Source organism: Anolis sagrei, chromosome 9 (assembly GCF_037176765.1).
Source record: "Anolis sagrei isolate rAnoSag1 chromosome 9, rAnoSag1.mat, whole genome shotgun sequence".
NCBI classification, from domain to species: Eukaryota; Metazoa; Chordata; class Lepidosauria; order Squamata; family Dactyloidae; genus Anolis; species Anolis sagrei.
The window spans coordinates 26,522,560-26,534,613 of NC_090029.1; the positions used below are offsets into that span (position 1 = coordinate 26,522,560).

At 44.2% G+C, this 12,054-nt stretch overlaps 1 protein-coding gene across 1 annotated transcript in view; it reads right to left on the minus strand.

The window, feature by feature from the left end:
* Window positions 1-6,676: 6,676 nt before the first annotated feature.
* The window catches only part of HEXA (hexosaminidase subunit alpha), a 31,394-nt gene continuing 26,016 nt past the window's right edge, over window positions 6,677-12,054 (minus strand). The window contains exons 13-14 of the mRNA XM_060755319.2: window positions 11,389-11,493; window positions 6,677-10,949 (exon numbers count right to left, since the gene is read on the minus strand). Coding sequence (XP_060611302.2) covers window positions 10,886-10,949; window positions 11,389-11,493 — 169 coding nt within the window. The 3' untranslated portion in view covers window positions 6,677-10,885. The remainder of the gene's footprint in view (window positions 10,950-11,388; window positions 11,494-12,054) is intronic.

The window sequence follows — 12,054 nt, forward strand, 5'->3', positions numbered from 1 at the left end:
GGGCGGTGAACAACCACAAAAAAGACAGTGTACAGTGAGCCGTGACGATACAAACCAGACAAATACAACATAACATACACTTATACTAAAAATCCGCTTCGTCAAGTCCTGGGGTCATAGCCAAATTCGTAGTCCTAGTTCATTCCATTGTCATTCAATACACTCAGTTGAAGGCCTGCTCGAAGAGCCATGTTTTCAGGCCCCTACGAAAGGCCATCAAGGAGGGCGCCTGTCTAACTTCAGCAGGGAGGGTGTTCCACAGCCGGGGGGCCACCACCGAGAAGGCCCGCTCCCTCGTCCCCGCCAGACGTGCCTGTGAGGCAGGCGGGACCGAGAGAAGGGCCTCCCCGGATGATCTCAAGGCCCTCGTGGGCTCGTAGGCCGAGATGCGGTCTGCAAGGTATTTTGGGCCGGAACCGTTTAGGGCTTTGTAGGATAACACCAGCACCTTAAATTGGGCCCGGTAGCAGATCGGCAGCCAGTGGAGCTGGGACAGCAGGGGCGTTGTATGCTCTCTGCGTCCAGCTCCCGTTAACAACATGGCTGCCGCGCGCTGGACTAGCTGGAGCTTCCGGACCGTCTTCAAGGGCAGCCCCACGTAGAGAGCGTTGCAGTAGTCGAGGCGGGATGTGACCAAAGCGTGTACCACCGTGGCCAAGTCAGACTTCCCAAGATACGGGCGCAGCTGGCGCACGAGCCTAAGCTGTGCAAATGCTCCCCTGGTCACCGCTGAAACCTGGGGCTCCAGGCTCAGCGATGAGTCCAGGGTCACACCCAAGCTGCGAACCTGAGCCTTCAAGGGGAGTGCGACCCCGTCCAGCACAGGCTGTAACCCTATACCCTGTTCGGCCTTGCGACTGACCAGGAGTACCTCTGTCTTGTCTGGATTTAATTTCAGTTTGTTCGCCCTCATCCAGACCATTACAGCGGCCAGGCACCGGTTCAGGACTTCGACGGCCTCCTTAGTAGCAGGTGGAAAGGAGTGACAGAGTTGGACGTCATCTGCGTACAGGTGACACCGCACCCCGAAACTCCAGATGATCTCACCCAGCGGCTTCATGTAGATGTTAAACAACAAGGGGGACAAGATGGAACCCTGAGGAACGCCACAGGTCAACGGCTGCGGCGTTGAACAGGAGTCCCCCAGTAACACCTTCTGAGTACGACCCTCCAGAAATGACCGGAGCCACTGCAGGACAGTGCCCCCGAGGCCCATCTCTGCAAGGCGCCCCAGAAGAATACCGTGGTCGACGGTATCGAAGGCCGCTGAGAGGTCCAGGAGCACCAACAGGGACACACTCCCCCTGTCTAGCTCCCGGCGCAGATCATCCACTAAGGCGACCAAGACCGTCTCGGTACCATGTCCCGGTCTGAAACCAGACTGTGCCGGATCCAGATAATCCGTGTCTCTCAAGAATACCTGGAGTTGTGAGGCCACCACGCTTTCCATGACTTTGCCCAAGAAGGGAAGATTGGAAACAGGCCGAAAGTTGTCCAATTTAGTGGGGTCAAGTGATGGTTTCTTCAACAGCGGCTTTATAACAGCCTGTTTTAGGCTTGCTGGAATCTTGCCTTCCCGAAGGGAGGCGTTAACCACCACCGTTACCCACTCGGCCAATCCCCCTCTGGCCTCCTTAAGAAGCCAGGATGGGCAGGGGTCTAGGATGGACGTGGTGGGTCTCATTCCTCCAAGTACCTTGTCCACATCCTCGGGTTTCACAAACTGAAAAGAATCCAACAAAATCTGACAAGCAGGTGCTTGAGTCACATCCACGGAGACTGCATCTAATGTGGCGTCCAGCCCGGAACGGATCAAAGCGACTTTGTCTGCAAAGAACCGAGCAAATGCTTCACAGCGCGTTGCCGAGTTGTCAGGGCTCCCACCAGTAGGGGGAGTTAAAAGACCTCTGACAACCCGGAACAACTCCGCCGGACGGTTCTTTGCAGACGCAATAGTGGCCGCAAAGAAAGTTTTCTTTGCGGCTTTTATTGCCGCGGCATATGCCCTCAAAAAGGACACAAACCGTGCTCGGTTTGACTCGCTTGGGTCCGATCGCCACACGCTCTCTAGAACCCTCTTCCTTCGCTTCATCGCTGCCAGCTCCTCGGTGAACCAAGGGGCTGGTTTAGCTCGGTTACTTGAGAGGGGACGTTCCGGAGCGACCATGTCAATAGCCCTGGTCATCTCCCCATTCCAGAGAGCGACCAAGGCCTCGACATTGTCGCCTACCGCGGTGGCGGGAAACTCCCCAAGAGCCGTCAGGAATCCGTTCGGATCCATTAGCCTCCTGGGGCGGACCATCTTAATGGGTCCCCCACCCTTGCGGAGGTTAGGGGGCGCAGTGAGCCTAAATCTAATCAGGAAGTGGTCGGTCCACGGCAACGGAGAGATGGACAACTCCTCCACACCGCCACCCTGCTCCCATCCCTGGCAGAAAACCAAGTCCAATGTGTGTCCAGCACAGTGGGTGGGGCCAGTTATTTGTTGGGACAGCCCCATGGTTGCCATGGCGGACATGAAGTCCTGAGCCGCACCTGTGAGGGTTGCCTCGGCGTGGATGTTGAAGTCCCCCAGCACAAGAAGCCGTTGGGACTCCACCGCCAGACTCGAGACCACCCCCGCTAGCTCAGGTAGGGAGACTGTAGTGCAGCGAGGTGGACGGTACACTAGCAGAATCCCTATTCTGTCCCGGTCACCCACCCTCAGGTGGACGCATTCAAAATTTGTGGTCTGCGGGATGGGGCTCCTGGTTAGATGGATGGTATCTCTATAGACCACTGCGACCCCGCCTCCCCGTCCTCCGGCTCTCGGTTGGTGTTGCACGGAGAAACCTGGAGGACAAAGCTGGGAGAGATTTACGCCCCCCGCTTCATCCAACCAGGTCTCCGTGATGCACGCCAGATCTGCCCGCTCCTCCAGGATTAAGTCCTGAATCCAAGTTGTTTTCCCGTTGACAGACCTGGCGTTCAACAACACCACCTTCAAGCCAGAGGGCCCGCTCACCTGGTTACACCAAATTACCTTAGGAGACCTATTGGGAATAGTTAATTTGGAAAAGCGGTCCGAATCAAGCCGAATTCGAGGTCTCCTTCTAACGCATCTCCTCCTTCCCACCACGACCTCTATGGGGGCCCCTCGGCTAGTGGAACACCTCCCCCCACAATTTAGGGCCTATAAAGCCCTAAATTGTTCCAGTTCAGCTTACCTGTCCAAACATATCTCCTCCTATGAACCATCTAGGAGCTTAAGATCATCTGGGGAGGGTTGCAAGAACAATAGCTATATAAACAAGCACCTTATTCTCCCTACAGATGTCCCAGTCCTCAAACACTCTGCTTCATTGGGGAAAATGTTGCACTCGCAGAGCTCAGGCAGTGTTGTATTTCAATGTTGACTTTGACATGGAGTTACTTACTTACTTAGGTGATTCCTCGTTGTCCGAGTAGGATGGTCTTCCAAGATTGGTGTCCTGGCGGTGGGTCCGTGGGTGACTGTAGAGCCCTATTCTTGACCCGCATGTTCTCTGCCGCCACCACTATAACAGATCTTGGTATTATATCTCCTAATATATCCCACCTGCTGGCACCACTCTAACGAAACCAGGGGGTATAATAACTCATGAATAAGTCAAGCCAAGAGGAAAGCTTGATGCGCCTTCCTCTTGGCACATTTCTCTTTCACCCTCCATTTGTGCCTCTTCAAATTCTACAGCACTGCTGGTCACAGCTGACCTCCAGCTGGAGCGCTCAAGGGCCAGGGCTTCCCAGTTCTCGGTGTCTATGCCAGAGTTTTTAAGGTTGGCTTTGAGCCCATCTTTCAATCTCTTTTCCTGTCCTCCAACATTCCGTTTTCCATTCTTGAGTTCGGAATAGAGCAACTGCTTTGGGAGACGGTGATCAGGCAACCGGACAATGTGACCGGTCCAGCGGAGTTGATGGCAGAGGACCATCACTTCAATGCTGGTGGTCTTTGCTTCTTCCAGCACGCTGACATTTGTCTGCTTGTCTTCCCAAGAGATTTGCAGGATTTTCTGGAGGCAGCACTGATGGAATTGTTCCAGGAGTTGCATGTGATGTCTGTAGAACATCGTTGGGAGAGGAACAGCTTTATAAACAGGCATAGAACATCGTTGGCTTTATAAGCAGGTGTATAGCAGGGTTGGGAGGACAATGGCTTTATAAACAAGCTCCTTGGTAACGCTACGGATGTCCCGGTCCTCAAACACTCTCTGCTTCATTCAGAACAATGCTGCACTTGCAGAGCTCAGACGGTGTTGTATTTTGGTGTTGACTTTTGTGGAGAGGTAGCTGCCAAGGGAGCGGAAATGGTCAACATTTTCTAATGCTACACTATTAAGTGGCATTTCTGGCATTGGAGAGGGATTGGCTGGTGCCTTTTGCTGGAAAAGCACTTTAGTTTTCTCAAGGCATTATGCTAAATGTCCTTTGACATGGAGTGCCTCTGGTGTCACTGCGAGAACGTCCTCCCTTGTGCATGTGGCAGGGCTCAGACTGCATTGTAGTAAGTGGTCTGTGGTTTGCTCTTCTCCACACTCGCATGTTGTGGACTCCACTTTGTGGCCCCATTTCTTAAGATTGGCTCTGCATTTCTTGGCATTTAGTATAATGCCAAGTTTTTAACCTTGTGTTTTTAAATATAACTGTACCCTCAATTCACTTCTGATACAGTAAACAAATAAATAATTTTCCCGAAAGGGTATGATTTCTAACAAGGTCATGCCTTTCCAAAGATCATAACTCTCCAAAAATACAATTTTTAAAAAAGTGGAATACAGAAACAATTGGGAGGGGAGAAAACATTTTTGGAGCGAAGTGCTCAAAGCAGTGACCTGGGTGGCCATGTCTGTTTTGCCTTTCTGGCACATAATCAAATTCTTTATTTTGAAGATAAATCATGGAATCTTATGCATTTGTGGGATCCATGATTTCCAATTATCATCTGAGCATTGCATCCCATATTGGTCAATTCAAATGAAAGCAAATATCATGAAAAAGCAGACATGCAGTGTTCCAGATCTGAAGGAAAAAGAGGCCATTACCAGATCAGTGCTGCCACTTGCTGGCATTACAACCAACATGCATGCCGTTGATCTCAAGCAGCACTAAATAAACAAACAATAAGGAGAGTGTCTGGAAAGAGTTAGCAGAACAACTCCTGTAAAAGAATGGAAAGCTGAACATATGCCATTAACATATGCAATATACTACTACTACTACTAATAATAATAATAATAATAATAATATAATTATATATTTATATTACATGTAATATTACTAATAATATTACAATATAATAGTATAGTTCAATATAGTAATATTTAATACTGATATTGTACTATGCTAATAATATAATATATCGTATGTATATATATCTTGTAAGCCGCTCCGAGTCCCCTTCAGGGTAAGAAGGGCAATATATATAATACTACTACTTATAATAATATATTATAATATATAATAATAATATGATATTATAATTATATATTTATATTACATGTAATATTACTAACAATATTACTATATAATGGTATAGTACAATATAGTAATATAGTAGTGTGTGTGTGTGTATATATATATAGCAAGCCGCTCTGAGTCCCCTTTGGGAAATGTTGTAATTCTATATAAATAAAAATGTAATGTTCGTTTGTAGAATTAACATAACTCATAAAAACACTGAAAAACACAGCAGAAGGGACTTAGAAAGCCAAAAACCAAAAAAAATACATTACAACACATGCACAAAAGCACATATATACACAAACACACACATATATATACACATATACACAAACATATACACACACATACATATATATATATACACAAAATGCATATATATAGCCTCGGCCACAGCAACAGCTGGCAGGAGACGGCTAGTCTATATAAATAAAAAAGTAATTTTAGTTTGTGGGATTAACATAACTCAAAAACCACTAGATGAATTGACACCAAATTTGGACACAAGACACCTCTCAGGCCAACAAGTGACCACCACTCATAAAAACACTGAAAAACACAGCAGAAGAGGCTTAAAAAGCCAAAAAAGCAAAAAGACGCTACAGCGCATTCGCAAAATGACTCCCCCGGCAAACAAAACACACCATAGCATATCCGCACTCTCTTTCAGATTACAGCACCCAGCATGCCCTAGACCAGGCCCTTTAGGAGAGGAGGATGACTCAAATGCACTGCTTCCAAGATGCAAGCTTTCTTCTCCTTGGATCTCTTTGAGAGCATACCAATACCTGCATATTTCCTATTCCTGGACTGCAACTCCCAGCAATCATCCAGATAGACAGATTAGATATAGGTAGGTAGGTAGATAGCTCGATCAGAAGGACTGCTGGGAGTTGCAATCCAAGAATAGGTAGAGAAAGAAGAAAGGGGAGAAAGAGGAAGGGAAAGAAAAGGGGGAAGGAAGGGAAGAGGAAGAGAAGGAAGGAAGGAGAGAAGGAAAGGAAAGAAGGGAAGGAAGGAAGGAGAGGAAGGAAGGAGGAGAGAAAGAGGGAGAAAAGGTCGGCCACAGCAACGCATGGCGGGTACAGCTATTAAATAAACAAATAAATATGCTGACGGGCTACCATTTCACCTCTGCCAAGGTGCATTAAACTAACCAACTTTCCACTATTAGCATGAAAGAAAGTACAGACATGTGAACGTTCCAAAAAGTGTGCCAAGTTTTATTAAAGCAATCTTACAATCCCAATCTAACATTCATTATTATCTGTATTATTCATATGGCTGTAGATCCAGACAGATACATGGAACATATGAAAGGCACAGTGCAATATATCTCTTTCAGAGAAGTCTTAATATTCTTTGTCATTAGACAAGAGGAAAGGAGTAGGCTTATGTATTTGGAATGTTTTGAGAACTGCCCAACTGGCAATGCCCAAGGAGAGGAATATATGTGTGTGTGTGTGTGTGTAATGAAGTGATTGAAACCACAGGTTGAATAAGAAAAACAAATCTCAGCCAAAGTTCCATCGCAATATTTGAATGTTAACATCCAGAAGTCAAAGCAATCAAGAGAAACAAAGGTAAACATGATTCTATGATTCTATAAAATACACATTGAGAGCTGAAATCACCACTGGAAGAGAAGAGCCTTAGCCTGGCATCTTCTGAAATGGATTTTAGTAGATTGGAGGTCAATACAGAGTGAGCTATATTGATAGTGGCATTGGACAAAGCTCCTCAAAGTAGTTCTTATATCAGAAGCAGTGAATCTGTTCTGGGCTTCGTAGAGCAACGCAAAGCAATCCAAGGCCTCAAACAGTATTTCTCAACCTGGGGATTGGGACTCCTGGAGGGGTTGTAAGGGGGTTTCAGAGTGGTCACCGAAGACCATCAGAAAACATGTATTTCTCATGGTCTTAGGAGCCCCATTGGTAGAGCCAGGCCTTCTCTTCTTTTTGGAAACATAAGGCGAATCCTCGCACTAAATATTCTCCTTTGCTGTGATTGCGGAGGGCTATTTCAGAAACTCTAAGCAGGGAGGGGAGAGCAGGCATACTCAGAACATGGCAGCGTAGTGCCCGTGTGCGGGTGAGGGAGAGCATGAGACAGGAGGGAGGTTCGCACCAGGGTTCTGTGTGGGAAGTTTGGCCCAAATCTATCATTGCTGGGGTTCAGAATTCTCTTTGATTGTAGGTGAACTATAAATCCCAGTAACTACAAATCCCAAATGTCAAGGTCTATTTCCTCCAAACTCCATCTGTGTTCATATTTGGGCATATGAAATATTCGTGCCAAGTTTGGTCCAGATCCATCATTGTTTGAGTCCACAGTGCTCTCTGGATATAGGTACTACAACTCCCAAACTCAAGGTCAATGCCCACTAAACCCGTCTAGTGTTTTCTGTTAGTCATGGGAGTCCTGTATGCCACGTTTGATTCAATGCCATAATTGGTAGAGTTCAGAATGCTCTTTGATTGTAGGTGAACTATAAATCCTAGCAACTACAACTGCCAAATGAGAAAATCAAAATTTTTGAGTGAAGGACAAAATGTATGCTGTCCAAATTTGGTGTTAGTTGGTCCACTGGTTTTTGAGTTCTGTTAATCCCACAAACGAAAATTACATTTTTATTTATATAGATTGATGGGCACCAAACAGCTGGTAGCTGTCCTGAGTCCTTCTTTGGAGGCGAGAAGGATGGGATAGAAATGCTCTTAATAATAATAACAATCATAATAATACTAAAAGCACCAGTGTTCAACAGAACTTCAGGCTCCCAGGGACCCTCAAAACCCTTTTATTCTGTCAATGTGATTATTATTACAAATGTAGTGGCAAAAGAATGCGTTGTACTGCGTGCAAATATATTGAATTATCATTGATTATCCGTCATACCATTCAGAAAGCCCCAATCTAATGGATTCAAATGCTTAGGAGAAATCTCCCAGCAATAACGAGTCAAAATAGAGAAAATGTAAGACTACATCTAGATCCAGGTAAAGTAAACACCAAGAAGGGTAGGTAAGTATCCAATTATTAAGTATACTTTGGCTAAAGTAAGGCAGGGCATCGACCAACGAAGTTGCAATGGAAATAGAAGTTCATCAATGTTTAAGAGGCTGACTAAAGTATAGGGCAGAAGTAAACAAGTGATCTTCCAGATGTGGAAGTGGGAGTCCACCAATATTGACAAGGCCATGCATCCCCCACTCCCGACATACAGGATACACTAGAATGATCATTCAACACTTTCCCACCAAAGGAATTGCTGCATTACCCGTGTTATTTGATCCTTTGATGTAGCACCACTAAACACTTGATGACAAAGCCTAGAGACATGGATATGAGCCATGTGCAATCCATTAAAACATGGTTCAAAACTTGGAGGCCTTGGCGCTCCATTTCTAAAGTGTTTCTAAAGTTTCATTAGTTACTATAACAAGACTTTTGTTACTATAACAAGACTAATGAAATTTCGTTACTATTTCGTTCTACTAATTGCACATGCGCATTAATGCAGTAATTACTACCATCGGGGAAGGTTCAGTGACTCCGATCTCCCTCATTTTTAAAGCTATTGAGTTGAAACTTGCAAAAATAGTAGAACACACTTACCACTGTCAGCTCACCAAAAATCAGGACGTTTCGCTTATCCATTGATTTTTGGGGAATTGTCTAAGTTTTTATAAAAACATTTTTTTAATATTAAAGAAAATCTGTTCCTGGTTTGAAAGTGTTATTTCCTGTTTCATTGTGCGGTCTTTACTTTGAAAGTAGTTGTTCTACTCCAGAAACTTTGTTTTTGTGGCAGAAACTTTGTTAAATTGTTGGCAAAGGAAAATGTGCTATAGGACAATGTGCAAAGGGTTTTTGCAGCATAATAAACTTTCAGCATGTTTATTTTTACAGAACCAATTAGGAACTGCCATTTATAACCCAGGAACAGAAATCATAGTACAGACACCATAAAGGGGCATCTAGACTGACCCCCCTTCTTCCAGGCAGAAAGGCACCATTCAAACTCTCCTGACATCCAATTAAGAGCTTGTATTTTATTTTATTTTTGATATTTTATTGTTGTATTCTTATGTTGTACATTTGCATTGGTGTTCTGCTGGGCTTGGCCCCTTGGGGAGATGGTGGCGGGGTATAAATAAATTATTATTATTATTATACTTCCCTTATTGAGTTGGAGAGGACCCCCAAGACCTATCCATTTAGGTCATATTTTTTTCCAGCCCAGCACAAAGATTGGCTTACTTATTAGAGAGAGATGTATCTGTTAATCCTCCTTTTTGCAGATTGTGGCTGCTATTAGGGAGAGGCAGACCTCTCTCCCTGCTATCTTGATTGGTGCCTTCTGATGCTAATGCAGTCTGGGAAATGTAGTTTAGGGCAGGTACATAGCACCTCGCTTCCCAAACTACTTTTGCACATGTACATACTTAAATTACTATAATTTTGAAACTTCAGGGGCTCCTATCTCCCTCATTTTAAAAGCTATTGGGGTGAAACTTGCTACAGCGGTAGAACACATTTACCACTCTTTGCTCATCAAGTTTCATAACATTTCACTTATACACGGATATTTGAGGAATTTTCAAAGTTTTTATAAACAAGATTTTTTTTAAAAAAGTACTAGTTCCTTGAGTTTTCTACCCAATGACACAAGATAACAGAGGATCATTCCTCCCAAGTTTCAGAGATATTCATAAATCTATTCATTTTAGGGATTTTTTTTTAGTTTTGTTAAAAACCGACTGTTTAGGGAGGGACAAATATCTATCTCCTCTCCTGATTGGTGCTTTCTCATTCTGATGCATACTGGGAAATGTAGTTTAGGGCAGAGCCTTTTGAATTCTTTGGCATAGGGCTCCTCCCCTTCCCAAACTACATTTCCCAAGTTCTGTGAGGTTCCCAAAATGCAATGCTCCCTGTCTTTAAGCCGAGAGGCAAGTCATTAAGCCTTTACACGGAGAAGACATTAATTTGCAGGGAGATGAATGGCAAAGGAGGCAGGTACAGTAATTTACTATCTGTTCTTATGCTTCCTTTCGCTAGTTTAGATAGCTTTCTTGCCTTGCACGGAAGGAAACTCACTTTGGGTGCCTTCTGAGCTTTACAAAACAATAACAAAAAGTATTGGGGGGTAAGTTTCGAGTCTTAAGTCTTTGGTGCGGGCCACGCAGATACTTTGGAATGGCTTCCGACTTACAAAACTTACGATTTCCAATTCATCCAATTTTTTTGCACACCTCTAACAGATGTTACTTCTGAATCTATCAAACTAATGGTCCCTCATTTTCATAAAGTGCTTCTTTAAGAGAAAAATAAAATATCTGCAGTCACTGTGGACTCACTGCATTGAAACTTTTGATTTGTTAGGAACAGATTTTTCCATAAATCAAAATATGTTGTATTCGTGGTCACAGTATCCTGTGAAAAGTGGCTCAGCCCGGATTCCACGCCTGCAACAAGAGAAGAGAGGAATACAAGGGGTCAATAGATGACTATATGCAAAGAAACCTTTTTAAATAAAGTACAACACTTTTGAGCTGCTGCTTTGCAAAGTGTGCCTTGTGCCCTTTAACGCTACTCACGACTGCACAATTATGCAAGAGCCCAGATAAATCTATGGATTAGGATGGAGAAGTTCCAACAAATACAAGCTAGATGTGTTGACTTAAAGAAACCCAGTGCATACTGTCAAATTGGCCAATTGATTCTGCTTGCCATGGCTGATGGGTGTTGAAGTCAAAATACTTTTCAACTTGAGAACACCCGGATAATGAAAGATGCCGTAAAGCAGTGGTGTCCAACTTTTGGTCCTCCAGATGTTTTGGACTCCAACTCCCCAAAAGAGCATTTGTTTTTGTGTTCTATTTTGTTAAGAAAAGGTGACGTTACCTGAGCAGAAGGCACCGGAAGTCTGCCAGCCTCACATAGGCATCTTGCAAGTCCCTGACCGTTTGGTTGCTCCATAATCTCTCTGCTACGGCCCCAGCTCTAGGCCTTAAGGAAAATAAATATCTTTAAAACAGATTTTTATTATTTACTACCCATCCCCTGCTACACGTTGCTGTGGCCCAGTGTGTGTATATGTGTATATATGTGGTTTTGAACATGCGTTGTAATGTATTTTTTTAATTTATTGGCTTTTTATGTCTTTTCCGCTTTGTTTTTCAGTGTTTTTATGAGTGATGGTCACTTGTTGGCCTGATAGGTCTCTTGTGTCCAAATTTGGTCAATTCGCCAAGTGGTTTTAGAGTTATGTTAATCCTACAAACTAACATTACATTTTTATTTATATAGACTAGCTGTACCCGCCACGCGTTGGACACTAGGCAAGTGAGGTTTATATATCTGTGGAATAACGTCCAGGGTGGGAGAAAGGATTCTTGTCTGTTGGAGGCAAGTATGAATGTTGCAACAAATCACCTTGATTAGCATTGCAAAGCCCGGGGAAATCCTTTGTTGAGAGGTGATTAGCTGTCCCTGATTTTTTCTTGTCTGGAGTTCCCCTGTCTTTATTTACTGTTATGATTTTAGAGGTTTTTTTTAAATACTGGTAAC